Below are 22,796 nucleotides of genomic sequence, written 5' to 3'. Positions count from 1 at the left end.
ACCAATGACATAAGATGATCAGTACCCAACTTATGTTTGGCCATTAAATTAAAAAAATGACCATTCAGCCAAGCAAGACTGTTTAGGCTTTCACTTTTATTGAAAAACTTTATCAAACGTCATTGGCTCAAGTAAAAAGACACATTCACAGGTACAAGCAAAATGGTGCCAAATGAGCCTGAAAGAGTACGGCATCCAATTGAAATCACAGCACCAACTTGTGGGAATATTCAGCCGATCATAGTTTATGTTCTGATCTGTGACGGTTACAGTAGTGGGGAGTATTAAATAAAACATGAAGTCAGCTAATTATTTTGTTGATCTACAAAAATATTAAATAATATACAAACAGAGGAAATTGACAAACATCAGATTTTTTTTTTTTAGAGGCAAGAGACTTCATATTTTCAAAACAAAACACACAACTCATTATAAAAATAAATACTTTTGACTAGTTGGGCTTTTCACTTCTGTTGTTGCAGATATTGTTTTGTGAACGCTTCCAAATGTTTCTCCAGATCTGTGGCTTTATGTCTGCACAAAGAAGAAAAACATTGGTTAAAAATATATGTTCATGTTTTAATTTAAATAGCTGCATTAAGGGGCTGAACTGACCGCAGTCTCTTGGCGTGGCTCTGCACCGTCTCCAGTTCATCGATGTTCACAGTGAGTCGCTGTATTTCTGCTTCTAGTTCTCGTTGAGTTTGGTCCACCTGCTTACACAGGCGAGCAAAGGTTGTAGCCATCTCCCTGGTAACAAAGAGGACACAGTCATAAAACCAGCACATAGTGAGGCAGGAGTGGGACAGGTACACCAGATGTAAACGAGCGCTGTATTAGAGCCATGTTTGCCAACCAGGGGTTTGAGGACCAGCACTCGATTTCAAAAGGCAACAAAAAATGTACAACATTTTATATGCTAAAGAATGTTTGAGCATTTTGGACATCAATATAATTAAAATAGAACAGAAATATATAAAATGTCGTCATAATTGAGAATATACTACTTTTTATTTGCAACTGAGTGAGATGAAGTTTACTACTCTGGACAAAAATAGGCACTGCTAATTACTTTATAAATAATTACCTGAATTGTAAGTAAGTAAAAAGCAATGTAAGCTTAAAGTAGAAAAAGCTTCAGTTGTAGTCATCTGGACTCAGTTAGAAAATAGACGTTTCGACTCTCATCCAAGAGTCATTGTCAATAAAAGAATTTAGATCGAGACCTCCGATATTAATACTGTTCTGTGGTAAGACCCGCCCATTGGGCGGAGCCTTCCTGAAGTAGAAAGAGTTGTTTGTTTCAACAGAAATTCCCCCCTTGTATTCAGAATTTTAATGGGCTATTAGAATCCTCTTTGTCTTTGTGAGACCCTGGCTCAACCAGGGTCTCACAAAGACTAAAGTTAAAGTTGCACTATGTATCTTTTCTGGTGAGGGGCCATGACAGTCTCCTAACTTGGCATGGTATGTTCCACAATATGGCTTGAAATAAATAAAAATAATAACTTGAAACACCGCACTCTTCCTGTGAGTGGGGTCACCTCTTATCAGATTTGTTTTTCAGTCAGGTATATTTGGTCATTATTCCAGAAACAATAACACTTGACATGCGGAAAGACCGAAACGGTGTAGGGAAACTTTAGGTTTGCTATTAAGCTTATTAGGCCAACCCTTTAAAATAAGATAAGATAGCCTTTAATGTCCACACATGGGGACATTTTGGGGTTTATACCATGGCATCATAATGCAAGTGTGAAATATTCTGTAGTTCGTAGAAAGCAAAAGGAAACTGTACAATAACAAGTGCAAAGTACAAACTAAGACTCAGATATGACCTGTAACTTGGCCAGGTGGTGTCACCCGTCTCCACAGATATAAATAGTTTTATGCTACACTGTGGAACATTCCAGGCGCAGCAATAACATCTTCATGGAAAAAAAGCAGGTGGCGGACCTTCCCCCAGAAAATGTGCATAGTGCAACTTTAACGAGTGTCATAAATATAAAATGATTTTAATTTCTCAGTACTGTATCCGTAGTTGCAATGTGTTGTCTTTTAATACACTGATCCAGTATCTAAACATTTTCAATTATCACCATTTCAAATATGGGTGCACGGTGGCAAAGGCGGTTAGCGCTCTTGCCTCCCAAGAAGGACATCGTGGGTTCGATTCCCGGACCAGACCAACATCACATGATCTCTCTGGGTGGAGTCTGCATGTTCTCCCCGTGTTACCGTGGGTTCTCTCCGGGTTCTCCGGCTTCCTCCCACCGTCCAAAGACATGCATGTGTTAGGTAAAAATTGGTGACTCCAAATTGGCCCTAGTGAATGAATGTGAGCGTGAACTGTCTGTAATGTCTGTGTCTCTGTGTTGGCCCTGCGACAAGTTGGCCACTGTCCAGGGTGTACCCCGCCTAAGGCCCGAAGTCACTGGGATAGGCTCCAGTCACCCGCGACCCCGAAAGGGAACAAGCGGAAAAAAATGGATGGATCATTTCAAATATTGATAGTATACTCAATGCACAACTGGATCATGTTGTATTTTTTGTAATTTTATAATGAATTAATAATCATAATAATCATAGTAATGGAATGTTATCTCAGCCACTCCTTGAACCTTACTTTGGATCCCATGATCTAAAAGAATCCCCAAACACTTACTGTTGGACCTGGTGGCTACAGTTAGCACTTGTGAAGCTAACAATCAGCTGCAGCTTCTCTGTAGCGTAGTCCACAAACTGGCGTTTTAAAGTGCGCTCTTTGGCCTTTGTGGTCCAGGTTAATCTTTCGTAAAGGTACACCAAACCATAAAGTGAGGCAGAGAGAGCGATGAGCCTCCAACCAACTGCTTTGTAGACCTAAAACATGCACAAAACATTACCAGTTAGGCTTGGGTTTGTTATTTCAGAAACTTGAATTTAGGTATTGAAAACCAACATACCGCACCCCCCACAATTATAACACTCATGGATGTGCGCGACGTAAGCGAGGCCACGTTTGTTGCCATAGCCAGCATCAGTTCGTCATGTGTCATTACGGCTGTTTGTTGGTTTGCTGGTGCCACGATAGAGGGAGGACTTGAAGATGGGGTCTGAGCTGGAGCCAACGCTGGTTGGGAAGTCTGCAAAAGGAACTTAAATTAGGCTGTTCATACACATTTTACGTGTGATATAATAGTATTGACTTACCATAATGTTCTGGTCCATTATTTTGAGGGCTCTCTGTGCATTGACAGGGCCCAGGAAGCGGTGAACTAAAGCTGCCCAGCCTAGAGAGAACTGAAACTCTATGTTCTCTTGGAAGTCACAGCAGATTGTGGCACAATTTAGGTCATAACTCAGATCAAACCTCCTGCCTGGCACCAACATGTTGATTTGCCCCTGGGCTGAAGACGGGAGCAGAGGAAGCATACTCTCTGAAGACAAGGAGAAACAAGAGTTAGGAGTTTGTGACATCACTTACTGGACTCAAGATTTTTAAAGTTGAAAGTGAAAGCAAAACTTGTACCAATCATGTAACCCCGACATGACTGAACTGAGGCAGTGATGGCATCAGAACAGCGGAAGGCCAGGTTTTTGCCCATACCTTCCTCAACATGAGTTAGTAGCTCCTGCAAGAAGGATTCTTATTTTATGATATACATTTCTTTGTACAGTATGTGCACACAACAAAATGGGGATCTGTACTTACAGACTTGTAGAGCTTGAGAACGTGAGATGAGGGATGAAAGTCTCCATGAAACTCATCCACAATTACATGGAGACGGCAGATCTCCTCACCCATCGCACTGGACACCTAAATATTACAATGAAGAGGCTGAAACTGAAACAAGTGCTGTGTACCCACAACCAGTACTGCAGTACCTTTGTTTCGACATCCTCACTGATGGCTTTGATCTTCTTTTTGATGTCATTGATGAGCAAGTTCACCTGATTTCTTACAAAATCAAGTCGATCCATCTGGTATTCTCTATCCTCCAGAGCCGCCACTCTGAAAACCCCAACCCCAATCAAATGTCACAATGTTAGATACTCCATATTACTGAACCAAAAAATGTTCTATATGCTATTTCTTTACCAGCTCACTTGAGCAAAAGATCATGCGATAAAAAGAAGAAACTGTTTCCCACCTCTTCTCTGCCGCCTCAATGTTGATGGCATCCATGATGCTCTTCACTTTTTCAGTGATCTGCTTGGCCCTGATAGTGTGCTGTTCAAACTTTGTTTTCACTGCTGACTGCGAGATACACTCCTGCGAGGCCGTAACACAAACATTACAGTGACACTCACAGGGCTGCACAAACTGGACTGCTACCAAACTGGACTGCTACCAGACAAACAGTGGCAAGATGGACACTTGCTACTTTAACAAAAGAGAAGACTCTGAAACATTTAAAATGGCCGTAGCAGTTGTACATCTTGTGTCCAGCAGCCAAAGTAGTGTCACAGTAATCATAAATTATAAAAACATGAAAATGTTGAACTGAATAACTGAGTGTATTAATTAAACAACAAATGGAAGAAACACAAAAGAACTTAAGAGTGAAAACACAATTCGTGATAAAACAAATCAAATCAGCCATCGCCAAAGTGAATCTAGACTTCAGCAATGAAGACTCAGGTTGAGTGAAAAGGCACTTGAGTGGCAAAAGTCCTGTTGGAGTGAAACTACAAACATAGCGCTGCTGGCAAATTAAAAACTAAAGTATGTATCAGGTCAAACGTCAAGAATATCCCTTAAAAGTAGCTTTGATTAACCAACCACTATTTTTTAGTATTGGCAACATTTCTGGAAATATATCCTGGTCATTAGTGTAATGAGAGACACCAAGGCCCACCTCAAACCTCCGCTCAAAGCACTTGAACTCATTCAGTCTTTCTTCGAATCCCTCAGCCAATGCTCCCCCTGTAGGGCAAAACATGTGTATAAAAACATCAACTGCAAATTAAGGTTGTCAAATTCATGTTATGCACATTACATACCCATTTACTCCCATAAAATGTTAAACTGTTGTGGCTATGCCCTTACCAGACTCAGGCATTCCCTGCACTCGCTGCATACGCGAGTTGAGCACCTCTTTGGCAGAAACAAAGAAGATGTGGTCAGGGGCTTTTTCACCATCCAAAACCTTCAGTTCCTCCACAAGGAATTTGACACAGCGGTCAGTGTGCTGCTTTCTCACCTGGAACAAATGTTTTTTTTTAATAAAGGAGCAATGTAAAAAGTGTAAACATAAACATACATTTGTCGCTAATGTCATATGTAAAAAGATTATGGTGAGACTGACTCACATCATCCATGTACTCGGGTTCATTTGCAGAGGCATCCCAGCGGTTGTTCAATATAAAGATATTTGGTTTTGACAGTCGCTCATTTACTTTATGGAAGAAATGCTTTTCCTAGATGATAAAAGAGTCAAACATTACTTTTAAACTGCAGTCAATGAGCAATTCACTAGTGGCCCCTTTTACAAAGGAATTCAAATTTAAGAGGCTAAGCCTCAGTTTACATTGTTTAAATGCCAGAGGACCAAACAATAACTGGGCTGGAGTTGGCATGAATAAACTACATATTCTACCCATCGCTGCTTCTAAAATTAATATGTCCACTGATTTCATATTACAAGTATTATTTTTTTTAATTCACAAATGCAAAACACAAAGAAATAATTCAAACTCTTACCGTGTTCATAAGAGTGGACTCAGAGTTAGCCACCAGGACAAAAACGTCAGCGTCCAAACAAAACTTGTCAATCCAGCTGTCTAGTTGTGTTGTAACATCAGTTCCTGGACTGGAAGTATAGTGCAGATTAGAAAATTAGCTAATTGAGATTCAAATGAAGATACCCCTTTGGATATGTGATATAATTTACCTGTCGACAAGTACCAGATCATCTCTAAGTAAAGCACATTTGGTCTTTGGCCAAAAGACCCGAACGAGGCAGCCAGCATCCAGACTCTCATCCATGTGCAGTGCATGAGCGAGCTGGTTTACAGTCTGTATCAAGGTGAAGTAACCACACATCAAGAGAATACTACACACATATACATGTATATGTATATACACATAAGTTTTAGAGCATCTAATTTATAGGTTGTTGTTGTTGTTTTTTTAACATAAACCTTTTGTCACCTTAATGCTCTTTTCTTCTTCAGACCCTTCAGTCTTCAGATAAGCCTTGTCCTCATCTGTGCCTTCCACACTCAAAAAACAATTGGTTGTGTGTCCAATACCACTGGGCAATACTCTGTCTCGCAGCATCGCATTGATCACAGTACTTTTGCCATTACTCGTCCTAAAACCAAAAGATAATTTAAAAATAATAAAAATGCATTCGCTTTTGATCAACTTTTTCAGACACTCAACGTTTACAATTGTCATGCATTATTCCTTCCCTCCACATACTCTGAGTTACTTTTGTGCCTTCAGCCCCGTCAACCATCACCAATCACCGACTCACATTCATACATTAATTTAATGTGCAGATTTACATTAAAATACATACTTCTAGTCATGAGTCATCTGGACCGGTTTATAGAAAAACAAAATGTTTCAACGCTCATCATTCTCAATCTGAAAATCAGTCTGGGAATTCAAATATTTATGCTACTCTCAGTAAGCCCTGCCCACCGGGGGGGACCTCCTGAGACTACCCTCTTTGTTTACTTACAGCCCTGTAATGGGCTATAAACATCCTATTGTAAACGGACGTTCACTATTTAGCAAATAAAAAAATAAAAATATAAGATCATTTGAATGGGAAAAAATGAACATACCTGCCAAAAAATGCGACTTTCATGTGTCGTCTTGCTAGCACATCTTTGATGATTGACAGTTTGTCAGCATAAGCCTGAATCTCCAACTTCTGGTCCTCATTTGCAATGTTTTCCAGAGACTTGTTTTCACAAGTTTCTGCAAAACAAGAAAGAAAATGATTAATTTGACACGGAGTGAAAAATTAACAGTTTAAAATGTGGGTAAAGTCAATGTTCTCACTTTCAACAAATGCAGAGGTCTCTTCGACATAATCCAGTAGCTGCTCAAACACCTCACTGATCATCTTCTTGGCCAACACAAAGTGCTTCAAGGGGGATAAATCCCCAAAGGCCGAGTCTGTTCGTCTGAGTGGAGGAGCTGAAGCCATCGTGACAGATCTGAGGCCAGAGGTAATTACACAGGAATAAAGCTCTTAATCAATGCCATATTTATGAGGATTATTCAAATGAAACATAGATCTAATGCAGCTTTCTCAACTTTACTTTGCAGTTCTAATAGTTCCATGTGCCATGATCATTGCATGACAAAAACACCAAGTTTCTCTATTATTACTAATAGGGAAACGTTTAACTACAAAACCGAGAAACACCAAAATGAATACTACCATGAATGTCAAAACAAACACAAGCAGTACAACACAAGTAGTTCTGGACAGTTGCTAGGATCATTGCATGACGAACACTGAGAATAAAGTCAAAAGAATAAAGCCTAAAGACTAATGTCTGATGAAAAATGGAAAATTTGAAGATAAATTCCTAGAAAACTACAAGACCGAGGAAAACCAAAAGTAATAGGAGGAATCACACAAAAAATATCTACAAAAATAATCTTGAATTACGAAAATCGGAAAGCAAGAAAGAAAGAAATGCGACCAGTGAAAGCTCCAAAAAACGTAAAATAACAATAATAATAAAGATCTTGTAGAACTAATAGTGACCGCGTAATGTAATACTCAATTATGCAACATTACACACGGACATTAACGCTATGTGTTCATGTTAGCAACATCGATGAAGCACAGCGGCAAACCAATGCTAAAGCTAGCATCAACTCTTGTCTCATTTAATCTTACTTAATGTCAGCTTACCTCAGTATCTTATCGATAGCACACTTCTTTCATAACACAGAAGAATACTACAATACTAAGTTGCTTTCTAGTTGAAATTCTTGCTGTCACTTCTTCTAACCTTGTGTTTTCTCCAACCTGGCGGTGACCAAGCTAACTGTGGCTAACAGCAGCAGAGGAAAACAGCTTTCAAAACAAAAGCGGCAAAAGCGGGTAGCGGCAAGTGGCATATTTACTCAAATAAAGTGAATTTAATGGATGTATTCAAATAAGGAGTGCCTGTGCCACCATAACAAAGCCTCGTATCATATGGATCTATTTCAGTTAAAACAAAAACAAATATAATAATAAATAATAATAATGATAATTATGATAATATTGATTTGTATATATTGGTTTGAAATGACAATAATGCAAGGGTTGTGATACAGGTCTCTGTAGATTATGCTTTAATATGTCTAATATAGGATCCACTTTACTTTGTTAACACTTATATATCCGTGGTCGACACTTAACACTACAAGCTTGACTAAAAAGGCGGGGTCAGTGATGATCGCGTTAGCAGACCAAGAACAGCCAATCACAGAGCATAGAATTCATCCAGCCCCAGAGGTTACTCCAGTGTAAACTATCAAGGAGCAAATGTTCATTCAGAAGAATCACTGTGCATGTGTAAAGTTTCACTCCATACACAACATGTTTCCTGCTGTTTTTTACCAATTTAAGAGTCGGTTAATACAGAAATCTCGTCTTTGACCTACCTCTAGTTCTATTATTCATCATCCTCTAATGTCCAACCTTCTCAGACTGGCCTGACAACAAGAAAGACAAGAATCTTAGCCCCTTAAAAGTACACGAGGCATGTAACTTTTATGGTGGAGGGTCCATCCCCAGCTTTACTCTAAACCAAATTAAGTTACAACCCTATTTGAATTGCCTATGACGCCACCTTTTCCATTTATTATTGTTGATCCCGAATTCCCATGAAATGATTCTATGTTGGACCAAAGCAAATTAATTTGCTGTTAATATCTAAAAGGTTACATAACATTTCCATCTTTTGAGTCCTGTCTAAAATGATGGCCGATCCTCAATCACAAAGTCTATTTATTGCACCTATTTGAAAGTCATTTAAAGAGACTTACCAAATGTTGCATGTCAGGTACAAAGATACCCATTATTAATACTCTGCTAAGGTTACCACCACAACCTATTCTATCGCCTATTACCTTGACACAAAGCACTATTTTCACTCGCACCACATTGGCTGGTCAATCGGCCTTGTCCCTCCAACTAAAAATCAAACTTCTTCCTCCACATGGATCTCGATCTCAGCCCATAATAATCATATTTGGTTTTATATTAGGCTACTTCTACCTTATTTAGCGGCTTGTTTGTGCACAGTTGTTTTCTAAATGAGGCTGTCAGTAAAGGGACAATGGAAAAGAGGAAACGCCTCTTTGTGTCTGTGTGTGTGTTTGACCCTGTCCACTGTCAGAATCACTCTGCCTTGTGAACACTGAAATATTCTCACGGGACGTCCAGCCTGTCACCTGGCCTTTGAATATTGACAATATTATCAGCTGTATTTGCTTATATTTGAAAGAAGTTTAACCCAATCCGACTACCTTTTTTGAAAGTCATATGTGGATTGAGCATGGATAATTAAAATGGTGAGGAAGAAAAAGCTGCTTGTGCTTGAGTAAGTACAGTTTTAATGTGTCCTATATCTTTTACAGTGTGTTACATGTTTGCGTTACGTTATTGTCACATTGTTTTTGTCATATTGTATTTAAATCTGACCAGGTTTAGCTGATACATAGGTAAAATAATATGTGGCTGCTTTCTTTCACTGTAACATGCGCTATCATCCATTAATAATGAGGTGTGCAAGCAAAACGCTCTCCTGGACTGATGCTGATGTCCAGATCTAAAGTGGTTGGACTTTTACTGCCAATACCTATAAATCTTTATTGAAAAATAACTCGAAGGGAAACTATTTTTCTGTCAGCTTCCTCATTGTGTCAGTGCCATTGTAACTTAACCAAGAGCCAGAGTGAATTGTCTGTGTGAGTGAGTATGTGTGTGTGTATTGTGTATGTGTGTGTGGATGAGCTATACATTGTTGAGGTTTTTCTTTCTTTTATTGGTCTACATACATTCAGCCATTTACATCAACTTCTGTGTTTTTGTCATCCCTGAGTTTTGTTTACTACATTTAGTTTTCTGTATAATCCACAGTATAATCCCAAAATCTGAAAATTGTGGCACAGGGTTGTGGCATGTGTGATTTGATGTTTGTCTTTTTTTCCTCACAGTGTTTGTGGAAGCATGATGTGGGATGGATAAACAACAACACTTTGCTGTGAGTCAACAATCTGTATGTTGAAATTTAAGGTAACATTTTATAACAACTACACTTTAATAGCCTTAAGAAGCGCTGAACAAAGACCTAATACATAATGAACAAATGGTTTATTAAAAATATATTCAGGTTTAAAAGTCATCTGGATGCCATTTTTTAGAAATCAAGACATTTCAACTTTGATCCAAAAGTAATTTTTGAGAAACGAGCATTTATACTCTCCTGTGCTCAAACTGTATACATATTTCTCAAACCATTATCTTCAGTTTCAAAACATTTTTTAGATGGAAGTCGAAATGTCTTGATTTGGAAGTCTAAATGTCTTGATTTGATTGAAACTTTTACTACCATGGACAAATGAGATGTTACATCAGCCTCACTTACTGTCTGAATCATTCTTAATAAACTATTTGTTCATTATGAAATACGTCTTTGTTCATGCTTCATTAGGGCTAGTTAATGTAGTAGTACTAGTAGTAGTAGTAGTAGTAGTAGTAGTAGTAGTAGTAGTAGTAGTAGTAGTAGTAGTAGTAGTAGTAGTAGTAGTAGTAGTAGTAGTAGTAGTAGTAGTAGTAGTGGTGGTGGTGGTGGTGGTGGTGGTGGTGGTGGTGGTTTATTTGGTCATTTTACAGTTTAACAAGGTTAGTAGTAACAGTTAGTAGTATTTCATACTACTTCATATTTGAAAGAACATGTATGTATTGGCCCACAATAAATTATCTATAGTTTGTTAGAATCAAAATCTCATTCATAGAAAATACACATTAAATTGTTTGGGTTAATAAAAACACACAACCTACTCTTCATTGTTTACAGATGGCCTCAAATGACCCTGACATTCCCGACCCGCCTGGTGACCCCCAGCCAGGTGACCTCATTGAGATCTTCAGACCAGCCTATCAGCACTGGGCTCTCTACCTGGGAGATGGTTACATCATCAACTTAACGCCCGTTGGTCAGTTTACCAGCCACTTTTAATACTTCATGTGATATTTTAGAGGCCCAAACATCACTGCATGCGTTCCCTATGATGTTTTATGGTCTTCACAGATGAGAGCCAGGCCGCTGCCATGTCCAGTGTGAAGTCCGTCTTCAGCAGAAAGGCAGTGGTCCGCATGCAGCTGCTCAAAGAGGTGGTTGGAAGTGACTCATATCGAGTCAACAACAAATATGACCATAATCACACTCCGCTGCCTGTGTCTGAGATCATCGAGAGAGCGCAGGTGCTGATCGATCAAGAGGTCTCCTATGACCTGCTGGGAAGTAACTGCGAGCACTTTGTTACTCTTCTGCGCTACGGGGAAGGGGTGTCTGAACAGGTCTCTCTCTGTTTATTATTACTTTGCTTTACTTGCTCATTGACCTTATAAAACAATAATGAAATCCAATATGTAATTTACAACATATTTGTTATGTGACAGGCCATAGACCTTCATTTATAGTAGCCTATTTCTTCTTGCATAAAAGAATTATAGAACAGAACAACTTTGTCCTCAGTAAAATGCAGGATATTGTTCTTTCTATCTACAGGCTACACGGGCCATTGGGGCCATCAGTTTGGTGACAGCCGCAGCCAGTGCCTTCTCTGTCCTGGGACTGATCAACACACGATCCAGGAACAGGCCTTTCTGACCAGTGGGCACTTCACCAAAGAACCCCAAATTACTAAATAAATATTCAAAGAATCCTTTTTGCATTAAGCTTCTGTATTTTTCCCTCTCAGTAGACACCTCATAAAGGCTTGTGTAGGCCTTGACACACACTCAAACTGAGTCCAGATGACTACAACTGAAGCTTTTTCTACTACTTGACACACACATTATTATTGTCACTCCACAGGCACATTTAATTCAATAAATACATTTACCGATGAGACTAGGCGTAACTGACATTTTATGCTGCAGGAATATATTGATAGTTCAAAAATGACACAAATGGTTAAATCATATGGTCTGAAATTATGACAGCCAGCAGGTGGCGACAATTCACACTGAATGAAGTCGCATGAATGATGACGTGTAACTGTCTGCGACGCATTTTACGCACGTGTCGTCAGTTCGTCATGCCCAGTCGGTAACAGTACAGAAAATCTTGGATTGTAAAACATTTCTACATCAAACTTCACTGTTCACATCGGACTGTCAAGATGGGGAAGAAACTCAAAGTTGGAAAGACCCGAAAAGATAAATTCTACCACCTTGCCAAAGAAACAGGTAAACCAGACACATTCTAATGCGTTAACGTTAGCTTTTGCCAAAACATCCTTTGTTGAAGCTGATCGATACGTCCTTTATGATTTTATCATTTGAAATTTATCATTACAGGTTATCGGTCTCGTTCTTCTTTCAAACTTATTCAACTGAACAGAAAATTCCAGTTTCTTCAGAAAGCCAGAGCTGTGGTGGATCTGTGTGCTGCTCCAGGAGGATGGTGAGCTTCTGTGTTTGTGTCAACTACATTTTATATTCCTTTCAGGTTGAGTAAGGGCTAAATATGCATGCCCTACATTTATTCCGCCGTGATTTTTATTTTATTTTTTATTCTGTGATCTTGGCGAGTACCATAAGCGAGTGTCTATATTTTTTAGGTTGCAGGTGGCAGCAAAATTTATGCCAGTGTCGAGTCTTGTAATTGGTGAGTGTGACGTTCTTTCAACTGTTTTGGATCAATCTTAAAATTCATGCATACACTCAAATGCTCTTTTTACAGGTGTTGATCTTGTGCCAATCAAACCCATTCCTGGCGTTGTGACGCTTCAAGAAGACATTACTGCAGAGAAATGTAGGCAGGTAAGGGTCACTGCGTGTCAGGAGTAAAATGTGTGTCTGGCTGTGTCTCTGTATCAATGCATATCCTTTATTGTGATCAGGCTCTTAGAAAAGAGCTCCAGACTTGGAAAGCTGATGTTGTGTTGAATGATGGAGCTCCCAATGTGGGTGCAAACTGGCAACATGATGCTTTTACCCAAGGTAATATAATTCATTTAGTGTAAAAATGCTTGCATGAAATAGCTTGAACTTTTTCTTGTTTTGCTTCCAGCTCATTTAACGCTTATGGCTCTGAAACTCGCCTGTGAGTTCTTGAACAAAGGAGGCACTTTTGTGACAAAGGTTTTTCGCTCTAAGGACTACCAGCCTCTGCTTTGGATTTTTCAGCAGTTTTTTAAGAAAGTGCAGGCCACAAAGCCCCAGGCCTCAAGAAATGAGTCTGCTGAAATATTTGTTGTTTGTCAGGGTAAGTTGGCAAGTGTTGTTTTTACATTAATTTTCTTGACTCTTATAATATTTGTGTTTTTCTGTAGGTTTTCTTGCACCAGACAAAATTGACAACAAGTTTTTTGACCCTAAGCATGCCTTTAAAGAGGTGGAAGTGCAGGCTAAAACTGTGAAGGACCTTGTAACTAACAAAAAGCCCAAGGTTTGGCTAACAGTAGAATTGCTACTATATGTTTCACAAGTTTCCTTGAAGGTTTTCGGTATATTATACAGTGTGTTTATATTTTCCTTTCCAGGCAGAGGGTTATGCTGATGGCGATTTGACACTTTTTCATAGTTATTCACTGACGGCTTTTCTCAAGTCTGAAAACCCAGTAGATTTTCTATCAAAAGTCAGTGAGGTAAGATGGTCTAGTATTACTTGTTCTGATCAATCCAGTTTGTAATTCTTTAGATGTTCACAATTTAGGACTAAGGCTTCAATTATCTAGATGTCTTTTTGTGTTTGCAGCTCAAAATTGACAACCCTGACTTGGAGGATCATTCATCCACAACTGAAGAGATCAGAGAGTGTTGTCGTGACGTCAAAGTGTTGGGTCGAAAAGAGTTGCGGTAAGACAAAGGAACCAAAATACCATGGCTGAATATTCTCATTGTATGATTGATAAACTCTTCTTTTTTATCTCTTATGTCGTCAGACTGCTGCTAAGTTGGAGGACTAAGCTTAGGAGATATCTTAATAGGAAACTCAAAGAGAAAGCACAGCCAGTGGATCAGGACCTCAAGTAAACTACAAAAAATATATAGATGCTGTATCTTTTGGTTTGAACAAGACTGACGCCTAATATTTGTTGCTTTTACCTCAGCTTAAGTTCTGATGAAGAACAAAGTGATTCGGAGCATAAACCTAAAAATAAAAAAACAGAAGATGAGCAGGAGGATAGTGAAGAAGAAATGGATAATAAATTGGCTGAGCTCAAGGCGGAGGAAGTGGCTGAACTCAAAAGGTTTGTCAAATGTTTTGTTTTAATCCGACTGGTCTGTAGTGTGGCCAGCCAGAAAAGGAAGTGGGTTGGTCCGGCAGGTCAGCCTAGCAGACTCTAACCTAGGTTGGAAATTTAAAAAAAAGTTTGATTGCTCTTATTGTGTGGACTGTTAGGAAGAAGAAAAAGATACTAAAGGAGCGGAAGAAGCGAAGAGATCGTGTGGAGTTAAAAATGGATTTGCCTGGTGTGTCCATTGCTGACTCGCATGACGTGTCCTTGTTCTCACTGATGACTGTCAAGAAGAAGAAGGTAATAATATTAAGCAAGTTTACTTAAACTGATTAACTCAACCCGGATTCTGCTGTTTCCTCAGGTGCTTTCTGATGTATCCAAAGGCGACATGCTAGCAGCTGATTCCTTGGTGGACGGAGAGGATGACATTCACCTCTCTTCTGATGATGACGATGAGGCAGATAAAATGTCACTGGCCTCTGAACTTGACGACGACGACTTGGAAGAAGTGTACCTGAAAGAAAAAGAGCTTGAGAAAAAATCTGCAAAGAAAAAGTGGGACTTTTAGCTGTGAATAAAATGCATCCTTTCTATTGGAGTTCTAACAAAGTATGTTTTTGTTGTAGAGTGAAATTTGCAGACGAGGAGGCTGAAGATGATAAAGGAGATGAGAGTGGTCTGGTGGTAGAGTTGGAAGATAAAGAGGAGAAGAAAGAGCGAGAGACCAACTTGTGGTTTAGCAAGGTTTGTTCTTTTAAGAAATATATTAAAAAAATATATATAAACCGGTAATCCTTTCACTTAACCTTAATGTTCCACTGAGATTTTGGAACCTAGTTTTATGATATTGCACATATTTGTTGCATATATTGTTACAATAAATGTAACAATTTAATACAAATGGATTATGAAATCAATGTTTTTGTAGGGCATCTTCTCTGAGATTGACCTGGAAGGCGACGCAGAGAGTGAAATGAGGCATACTGAATGGTTACAAAACAAACCAACTGGTAAGGCCATTTCTACCTAATTTTTTGCCAAGCTTTGGAAAAGTTTTACAGGAACTTATTTTTCCAGGCAAAGGCACAAAGAGGAAAGCTGAGGAGGAGGAAGAAGAGAAAAAAGAGGTTTCCACCGCTTTAGTTGAAGCAGGACCTTCACAGATGGCAGAGGACAGTGACGGTGATTCTGATGACAGCGATGATGATGAAATGTAGGTTAATTTACATTCAATGATTAAGAGTCATTTAACAACTCGAATCTGTCCACAACAAATAATATGCCCTGTTCACAGACGGATATTGCAGATGAAGCAGGCCAGTGGGGCTGCTGGGATGTCCACCGAGGCAGAGGATGATGACTTTCAAGTTGTTCCTGTTGAAAGCTCTAGTATGAAATTAATTTAAATATGTTGAAGATACACACTCATAGAGCTGTAGAACTAATTGACTATTGTACTTTTTCCAGGTAAAAAAATTCAGATTTTAGATGCAGAAGGGTTGGCTTTGGGCTCCCAGATAGCTGCATCAAAGAAGAGAGCCAGAGATTTTGTAGATGAGTCCTTTCATAGGTAATGTATTATTGTCTAATTATGTGCGTCTCCATCATTGGTACATATGCAAGTAAAACATGCCATAAAATGTGTTAAATGTCAGGTTTGCTAGCTCTGATGAGCCCTGGGAGGTACCCGAGTGGTTTATGCAGGATGAACGGAAACATAGAAAAAAGCCAGTACCTGTCACTAAAGAGATGGTGGAGGAATACAAACAGAAGTGGAAGGAGATTGATGCAAGACCAATCAAACGTGTTGCTGAAGCCAAGGCTAGAAAGAAGAGGAGGGTAAGATTACCATGATGTAGTAATCATGAAAAGCATCATTTCCTTCTATAGAAATTCTGAACTATAACCCTGATTTTACCAGATGATTAAGAAGACGGAACAGGCAAAGAAAAAAGCTGAGGCTGTTGTCAACACTGTGGACATCTCTGAAAAAGAGAAGATGGCTCAACTGAAAAAGTAGGACCCCTACCAAAAGAATCCATAATGTTTTTACTGAATATGGATTAAGTTTTGTGTTTTGAATTTCAGTATCTACAAGAAGGCTGGCCTGGGTAAAGAGAAGAAGCAAGTAACATACGTTGTGACTAAAAAAGGAGCTGGAAGGAAAGTCAGACGGCCTGCAGGTGTTAAAGGGGTATTCAAGGTGGTTGACGGTCGAATGAAAAAAGATACTCGCGCAATGCAAAAAAAGGAGCAAAGAGTCAAAGGCAAAGGAGCTAAAGGACGACCAGGCAAAGGAAAAGCAAAGAGCGGCAAGGGACACAAAGGAAAATAAACATTCCCTGTTCAATGTTGCATTTCTCTGTTCGATTTCAAGCTGGATTTATGTTGAAAAGAGCAACACTGATCCATCTGTGACTCTGGAGTCAATCTACTGATGAAGGCTAATGTGGACTGGGTGATGAACTTGTCAAATTAAACTAGAGTTGTGTCTTTCTGAAGCTGTATCCTATATAACTGAACTGTATCCTATATAACTGAGCTGTACAGTATGAAAAAACACCATTTTACATACTGACATTTGTAAATAAAAAGTATGTTGAATAAACACTTTCTCCATTTTTTTTTTTTTATTTCTTATACATGTGTGGGGATAAAAAGATATTGCGTTGATTGCTACTATAGCATGAACCCTATATGTTCATCTGAACCACAAACTGGACTGGACTCATAACACAGACGCACTGTACAGGAAGAGCCAGAGTCGGCTCTACCTCCTGAGGAGACTCAGGTCTTTTGGAGTGACAGGGCCACTCCTGAAGACCTACGACTCTGTGGTGGCATCAGCTCCTGTACGGTGTGGCCTGCTGGAGCAGCAGCATCACAGAGAGGGAGAGGAAGAGGCTGGACAGAGTCATCAAGAAGTCCAGCTCCGTCCTGGGCTGTGCTCTGGACTCGGTGCAGGAGGTGGGGGACAGGAGGGTTCTGGCTAGATTCACATCTATGCTGGACCATGAGTGTCACCCCCTGCAGGACACTCTCCGCTCTGGAGAGCAGCTTCAGTGAGAGACTGATCCACCCTTGCTCTGTGAGGGAGAGGTTTCGTAGGTCTTTCCTTCCTGCTGCTGTCAGACTTTATAACAAACACTGTTAGTCCTGAACACTCGCAATACTGACCTAACCTAATACTGATGTGCAATTCCGTCATATGTGCAATTACTTTTGTGATTCATGTGCAATTACTGTGAAATTCATGTGCAATCTATGTGCTGTCGTGACACATATTCATGTGCAATTGTGTACAATACAATACTGTCGTGATCACATGCAATGGTATTTATGTATTTATTTATTTGACTATGGGAGTTTTTGTTTATAGGAGATCTTCTACTGAAAGTGTTTTTCAGACTTCCTATAAGTGATCTGTTCTTTTCTTCTGGATCTACCTCTGTATCTTCCTGCGTTGCACCAATGAAATTTCCCCATGTGGGACAATAAAGGATTATATTATCTTATCTTATGTCCTTGGTTATGTTTTTTTTTTTAAACTATTATTGCGAGACTTTATCGCGAGACTAGTTGAACGTCTTCGACTTTATTCTTCTTTTGGTGTTTTATAGCGGACGTTACACTTTATTCTTTAGACTTTATTCTTAAGAATGCCCTCATTAGATCCATGGTTTACGCCTACATATCCCGAAGGTCTTCCCGGTGTTTTCCATGGATCTATTATATTAACCGTAAAGCGTCTCGTGTCGTGACGCTGTTGTTCCAATTGCTGAAAATCCCTCCCTTCCGTCATCACCGTCATCAGGATCATGCTTGTAGTTTCACATTCACGCTGCTCATGCTCACGTATGTAGGACAAATACTCTCGTTGCGTTTCTTTGCTGTGGCGTAACTCGCACAAGAGTAAAAAAATAAGAATTATCCTCGCGTTAGCTTTAAACGGCGGGATGCACGTGTTTGTACTTCTGAGCTGCTTGGCTCTGGCAGTGTCTGAACAGGCAGTGGACGACGACTGGAGAGATCCATATGATATGCTCAACTACGATCCTACCTCACAAACCATGCGAAACCCCGCTGAGGTCAGCGAATGCTCGAACTAATGAACACGGAAGGCTGTTGTTCACTATGGCGGCTGTTGTAACTAGTTTTGCTTCCTTCGTAGTCCACTAACTATCCCAACGTGCCCACCAAGAGAAGAGGGCACATGGAGGACTCACAGGGGCTCAGTGAATGCAACCAACACCTGGAGGATTTACAGAAACAGGTCAGTAAAGATGATGTATAATTTAAACCAGACATTCAGGTCCAGCAGCCATGTTGTGACCAAATGATCCTGCTCAGGAACTATTTAGGACTATTTATAGCAATATGCTTTAAATTGACTTTATTGATATGCCTTTTTTGTATTTGAGCTGCATGTAATGTTCAATGTTGATGTAGTCCCGCAGTCGTCCAAGTAGGTTCCATAACAAAAGTAAAAAGTAGTTTCTATAACAAAAGAACATTTAATTCTGTCGGTCTGACCAAAGTTTTAAGATCAAAGATGTTTTGACACTTGGTGTGTGTGTGTGTGTGTGTGTGTGTGTGTGTGTGTGTGTGTGTGTGTGTGTGTGTGTGTGTGTGTGTGTGTGTGTGTGTGTGTGTGTGTGTGTGTGTGTGTGTGTGTGTGTGTGTGTGTGTGTGTGTGTGTGTGTGTGTGTGTGTGTGTGTGTGCATTAAATACAGCACAGTGCATTAACCGTGTTAATATTCATTTTCATAGTTCAGTGAAACGGCCCTGACTGACTAGATCTCTGCATTGTTGGGACTACAAAACTACCATTATTTGACAGTTTATGGTCTTTATTCAGTTACATTTCTGGTCCTACAACCCATTTTAGAATACTGTATCCCCCTTAGGAGACTTCTATAGTTTGATATCTTTCAGATTAAAGACCAGCAGAAAAAGATGACCTTGTTGGCTCAGCAGCCCACGTGTAATCCTGTGTTCAAGAGATTCCTCAGCAGACTCGTAAAGGAAATCGAAAGAGTTGGTTTGGTCAGTTGTGAGTTTATACTGTGGTTTATTTTATTTAATGTGATTATTAAATCTGTCTTTGTTATTGCAGCCAACTGACTCTACAGACATAATATATAACGCCCAAGTAAAGGTTTCTAAACAGACTCTGTCAGAGATTCGGGCTCTGTTGGACGGTGAAGAGAGCTGGAGAACAGGGGCTCTGGACAATGCCATCAGTCAGATACTCACTGATCTTCGGCCACATGACCCTGAGGCCTGGAAGTGGCGTTTTGAGGACACGTTTGGTGTGGAGCTTGACCTCGTATTGAAGGTAATAACATGTTCTCCTGGTAAGATTTGAACAAATTACCGGTAGATATTATGTATTTTAATTTGTAATCTTTTCTTGAAGGCTGCACTGTGTGTTCTGGTGATTGTAGCCATCATTTGCACTGAGCTGTGGTCAACCATCTCCTGGTTTGTGCAGTTCAGGAGGTTATTTGCTGTGTGTTTTATAATTAGCTGTGTCTGGAACTGGTGTTACCTTTACAAGGTAAAATCCCCTCTCCAAGGACTTTTTAGAATATTAAGTATTGTTTAAGCATTTTAAACATGCATTTCTTTCAGATTGCGTTTGCAGAGCACCAAAAAAACCTTGTCATGATGGATGATGTTAACCAAAAATGCACTGGAGTAAGGAAAATTGACTGGAGTGATAGTTTGAAAGGTAAAATTAACTTATCCTTTACCCTAATCTATTTGAAGTGTACAAACAGTTAAATATCAGTATAAGATTTGTGAATGCTTATTCCAGAGTGGTTCAGAAGAACCTGGACCCTCCAGGATGATCCTTGTAAGCTGTACTATGAAGTTCTCATAGTAAACCCCATACTGCTGGTGCCTCCGACCAAGGTGTATATTTTTTTTTAGTCAAGTCAACATAAACCGTTGCAAAAATTGTAACTGTTGTAATTTAATCATATTTGCCTTTTGCACTTTAAGCCAATTGCTGTCACGATCACCACTTTAATCACTGAACCACTAGAGTATTTTGGCCAAGGAATCAGCAAGTTTCTTCGAGCTCTTCTTAAAGATCTCCCATTTCATCTGCAAATTCCCGTTCTCCTCACTATTGTGCTTTCCATACTGGTGAGAATGAAACCTTTAGTGAAGAGATTGCAGACTTTTATTTTGATTGATTCTCTATCTTTTACCTCAGATCGTTATGTACAGCAGTGTGAATGCAGCCTTCCAGCACGGTATCACTGCACCTTTCCGTGGGCGACGACGGGATCCTCAACTTGATCCTCCCCCAGAGCGTTATGTCCCTCGAATTGAAGGAGGAGGGGATGCTCAGTTTTATGGACCACCACAACCACATCGAGGCTATGATGAGGATGGAGGTGGGGACAGATGTAGAAACCCAATCCGCCAGCGTCCTGTCGAGAGAGTCCGAGAGCAGAGACAGAAGATCACTGTTCAGAGCCTGGGAAACATGGACCACAACAGAGATGAGATGGATGCAGACGTAAACGGAACCCGCCCAGATTCAGAACAGTCCACTCATCGGTCCAAAGTCGAGTCTGAATCGGAAGGCAACGTGTCCATGGAACAGGCAGAAGTTAATACAACTCGGCCAAAAATGAAACAGACGTTGGATAAGAAACACGCTGATGTCAGCAGAAAAGTGACAGAAGTCGGAGCGCAGACAAACACTGCAGCAAAGAGAGGGGCATCAACAAGTGAGTCGCCACAAATAAAAGAAGATGTTCGGGTAAGTTCATTTGTCATCGTTCAGGGCTGCTATCGGAATAATCGTGAACGTAATCGCTTGGACTACACACACCAAAACACACAGTTAAAGTACGTTTTATAACAAAGATGGGGTAAAATCAAATCAAAATTATGAAGAATAAGCAATTTATTTCTACTTTTATTGAATAAAAACATAAAATGGCATTTTAACCTAAATGGCATTTTGACTAGTTGACAACTAAAATAATCCTTAGTTGCAGCATTATTATGATTATTATTGCTTTGGACGTTAATTTATTTCAAGAGTTTCACATATATTGAATGACAGTATCTGATTGCTTGTATACATCTACTTTTAAGCATGTTTCAACTCTAATCCAAATTTTTTTCTTTTTCTAGAGAGAAGATTGCACTAAAAAAGATCAGAGCCCAAAGGTGGAACTCCAAAGTATAACAAGAATAGAAAGTATTGGACATCCTGTACAGGAAACATTGCCAGAAGCGGCTCCATAGAAGCTACAGTAGATCTAAATACTTTTAATTGTTTTAATTATCCAGGATTCTGCCAGCCAGACACCCCACATTCACATTGATAGTCACTCAGGTATCAGGATTTATTTACTCAGTGGATCAAAGGAAACACAAATATCTAATAATGTTGTTTCAAATAATCATCTGGATTTGGTAAAAGGGAAATTGTGATCTGGAGCTCACACAACTGTTTGAATGACCTGCGATTAAATAATTGAACCTGTTTTTAAATTTTATAAATGAATAATATTGGTTTCTTGGCAGTGAGTAATAGGGCTGCAGCCCACATATTATGTTCTAAATTATGAAGATATGTTTTTATATATATATGCCATTGTGTATATAATAAATAATGTTGTTTAATATTCCATGTTATTCTAGTGATGCTTTATATAAATAATATGCAAAGGCGGCACAAACCTGGCCACCCATAAAATTATTCACCCATGCATCTATTAAAATATCACAGCACTTCTGATAAACGAAATTATCACCTGAAATGTGAAGTTTCAAAGCAGATAAACCAGTTAGTTTTTGAATGTTACATGAGGCGCCCCGGGGTGTCTAGATAAGAGGTAAACAGTGGTAAAATGACACGGAAGTGCGCCCCTAGTGGCAGGCTGAGGCAGTGACCTGTGAACCGCGCACGCGCTTCTTCCTGACACTGTCATTGGCCGAGCTCGACGCGCTTTTGCCCCGTGCCTCTCTTTGCTCTGCCCACTTTCAACTCAAGAGTCATGTCACCTTTGGAAACGCTGCCCACGAGCCACTGACGTTTATCTCTGCGCGGCACTGGTCAAGAATGGAGTTATTGGTTCGATATCTGGACAGGAGCAACTCTGTCAGGTGAGATTCAAGTGTCTCACGTAAACAATGTTCAAATGAATTGCGCTCTTTCTAAGTTCACATTTCTAAGTGACTGTTGGTACAAGAACCTACTTCATTGCTGGCTTAATACTTTTGACTGTAATTAAAAGTGTAAAGAATACAAATACATATTTAAATGTTCCACTGAGATTTTGGAACATAGTTTTTTATGATATTGCACATATGTTGGATATATTGTTACAATAAATG

At 39.6% G+C, this 22,796-nt stretch overlaps 4 protein-coding genes across 6 annotated transcripts; 3 read left to right on the top strand and 1 right to left on the bottom strand.

The window, feature by feature from the left end:
• Nucleotides 1-374: 374 nt before the first annotated feature.
• On the bottom strand, nt 375-17,876 carry mfn1b (mitofusin 1b). 2 transcript variants are annotated; one of them, XM_072437900.1, is made up of 18 exons: nt 17,872-17,876; nt 7,001-7,158; nt 6,781-6,916; nt 6,137-6,299; nt 5,877-6,001; nt 5,687-5,795; nt 5,296-5,403; nt 5,033-5,186; nt 4,842-4,909; nt 4,134-4,255; nt 3,868-3,994; nt 3,695-3,799; nt 3,512-3,614; nt 3,193-3,419; nt 2,946-3,125; nt 2,666-2,862; nt 616-750; nt 375-534 (listed from the first exon to the last, which is right to left on the bottom strand). In XM_072437900.1, exons 2-18 carry the CDS (start codon nt 7,146-7,148, stop codon nt 465-467), a joined length of 2,277 nt encoding a protein of 758 aa, XP_072294001.1. In that variant the 5' UTR covers nt 7,149-7,158; nt 17,872-17,876; the 3' UTR covers nt 375-464. The 2 variants fall into 2 exon arrangements, with proteins under 2 accessions (XP_072294001.1, XP_072294000.1); XM_072437899.1 differs by lacking the exon at nt 17,872-17,876 and adding an exon at nt 7,869-8,023.
• Nucleotides 9,336-11,899, top strand: plaat1 (phospholipase A and acyltransferase 1). Of its 2 annotated transcripts, XM_072437901.1 has the most exons (5): nt 9,338-9,549; nt 10,166-10,212; nt 11,029-11,167; nt 11,263-11,531; nt 11,743-11,899. In XM_072437901.1, exons 2-5 carry the CDS (start codon nt 10,189-10,191, stop codon nt 11,842-11,844), a joined length of 534 nt encoding a protein of 177 aa, XP_072294002.1. In that variant the 5' UTR covers nt 9,338-9,549; nt 10,166-10,188; the 3' UTR covers nt 11,845-11,899. The 2 variants fall into 2 exon arrangements, with proteins under 2 accessions (XP_072294003.1, XP_072294002.1); XM_072437902.1 differs by lacking the exon at nt 10,166-10,212 and having other exon boundaries at nt 9,336-9,549.
• Nucleotides 12,255-16,940, top strand: ftsj3 (FtsJ RNA 2'-O-methyltransferase 3). Its single transcript, XM_072438282.1, has 21 exons — nt 12,255-12,425; nt 12,537-12,642; nt 12,800-12,846; nt 12,922-13,001; nt 13,082-13,181; nt 13,252-13,446; nt 13,514-13,629; nt 13,724-13,828; nt 13,939-14,039; nt 14,126-14,212; nt 14,294-14,434; nt 14,587-14,722; nt 14,787-14,980; nt 15,052-15,169; nt 15,354-15,435; nt 15,503-15,638; nt 15,720-15,814; nt 15,893-15,995; nt 16,081-16,264; nt 16,347-16,441; nt 16,514-16,940. Exons 1-21 carry the CDS (start codon nt 12,359-12,361, stop codon nt 16,758-16,760), a joined length of 2,535 nt encoding a protein of 844 aa, XP_072294383.1. The 5' UTR covers nt 12,255-12,358; the 3' UTR covers nt 16,761-16,940.
• A 446-nt stretch (nt 17,877-18,322) lies between the features above and the next one.
• LOC140353581 (chloride channel CLIC-like protein 1) lies at nt 18,323-21,973 on the top strand. Its single transcript, XM_072438193.1, has 10 exons — nt 18,323-18,513; nt 18,597-18,698; nt 19,362-19,472; nt 19,543-19,764; nt 19,846-19,986; nt 20,061-20,160; nt 20,248-20,345; nt 20,436-20,582; nt 20,653-21,207; nt 21,588-21,973. The coding sequence occupies exons 1-10, from the start codon at nt 18,382-18,384 to the stop codon at nt 21,699-21,701; spliced, it is 1,722 nt and encodes a 573-aa protein (XP_072294294.1). The 5' UTR covers nt 18,323-18,381; the 3' UTR covers nt 21,702-21,973.
• The last annotated feature ends 823 nt before the right edge of the window (nt 21,974-22,796 follow it).

Source organism: Eucyclogobius newberryi, unplaced genomic scaffold, assembly GCF_026437365.1.
Source record: "Eucyclogobius newberryi isolate DKJ021-1_F unplaced genomic scaffold, fEucNew1.0.hap1 SCAF_9, whole genome shotgun sequence".
Taxonomy (NCBI): Eukaryota; Metazoa; Chordata; class Actinopteri; order Gobiiformes; family Gobiidae; genus Eucyclogobius; species Eucyclogobius newberryi.
Note: the sequence above shows the minus strand (reverse complement) of the source record. Positions and strands in the feature narration are given on the sequence as shown.

Excerpts from the sequence above, each read along its gene's own strand:
- LOC140353581 (XM_072438193.1), top strand. The coding sequence starts at position 18,382 with ATGCACGTGTTTGTACTTCTGAGCTGCTTGGCTCTGGCAGTGTCTGAA. Across the intron at positions 20,161-20,247 it reads CTGGAGTGATAGTTTGAAAG|AGTGGTTCAGAAGAACCTGG; the intron begins GTAAAATTAACT and ends TGCTTATTCCAG. Across the intron at positions 20,583-20,652 it reads CTATTGTGCTTTCCATACTG|ATCGTTATGTACAGCAGTGT; the intron begins GTGAGAATGAAA and ends CTTTTACCTCAG.
- ftsj3 (XM_072438282.1), top strand. The coding sequence starts at position 12,359 with ATGGGGAAGAAACTCAAAGTTGGAAAGACCCGAAAAGATAAATTCTAC. Across the intron at positions 13,002-13,081 it reads CTGCAGAGAAATGTAGGCAG|GCTCTTAGAAAAGAGCTCCA; the intron begins GTAAGGGTCACT and ends TATTGTGATCAG. Across the intron at positions 14,435-14,586 it reads GAAGTGGCTGAACTCAAAAG|GAAGAAGAAAAAGATACTAA; the intron begins GTTTGTCAAATG and ends GTGGACTGTTAG.
- mfn1b (XM_072437900.1), bottom strand. The coding sequence starts at position 7,148 with ATGGCTTCAGCTCCTCCACTCAGACGAACAGACTCGGCCTTTGGGGAT. Across the intron at positions 6,300-6,780 it reads AAAGTCGCATTTTTTGGCAG|GACGAGTAATGGCAAAAGTA; the intron begins GTATGTTCATTT and ends TTTTGGTTTTAG. Across the intron at positions 3,800-3,867 it reads GTGAGGATGTCGAAACAAAG|GTGTCCAGTGCGATGGGTGA; the intron begins GTACTGCAGTAC and ends TGTAATATTTAG.
- plaat1 (XM_072437901.1), top strand. The coding sequence starts at position 10,189 with ATGGATAAACAACAACACTTTGCT. Across the intron at positions 11,168-11,262 it reads CATCAACTTAACGCCCGTTG|ATGAGAGCCAGGCCGCTGCC; the intron begins GTCAGTTTACCA and ends TGGTCTTCACAG. Across the intron at positions 11,532-11,742 it reads GGGAAGGGGTGTCTGAACAG|GCTACACGGGCCATTGGGGC; the intron begins GTCTCTCTCTGT and ends TTCTATCTACAG.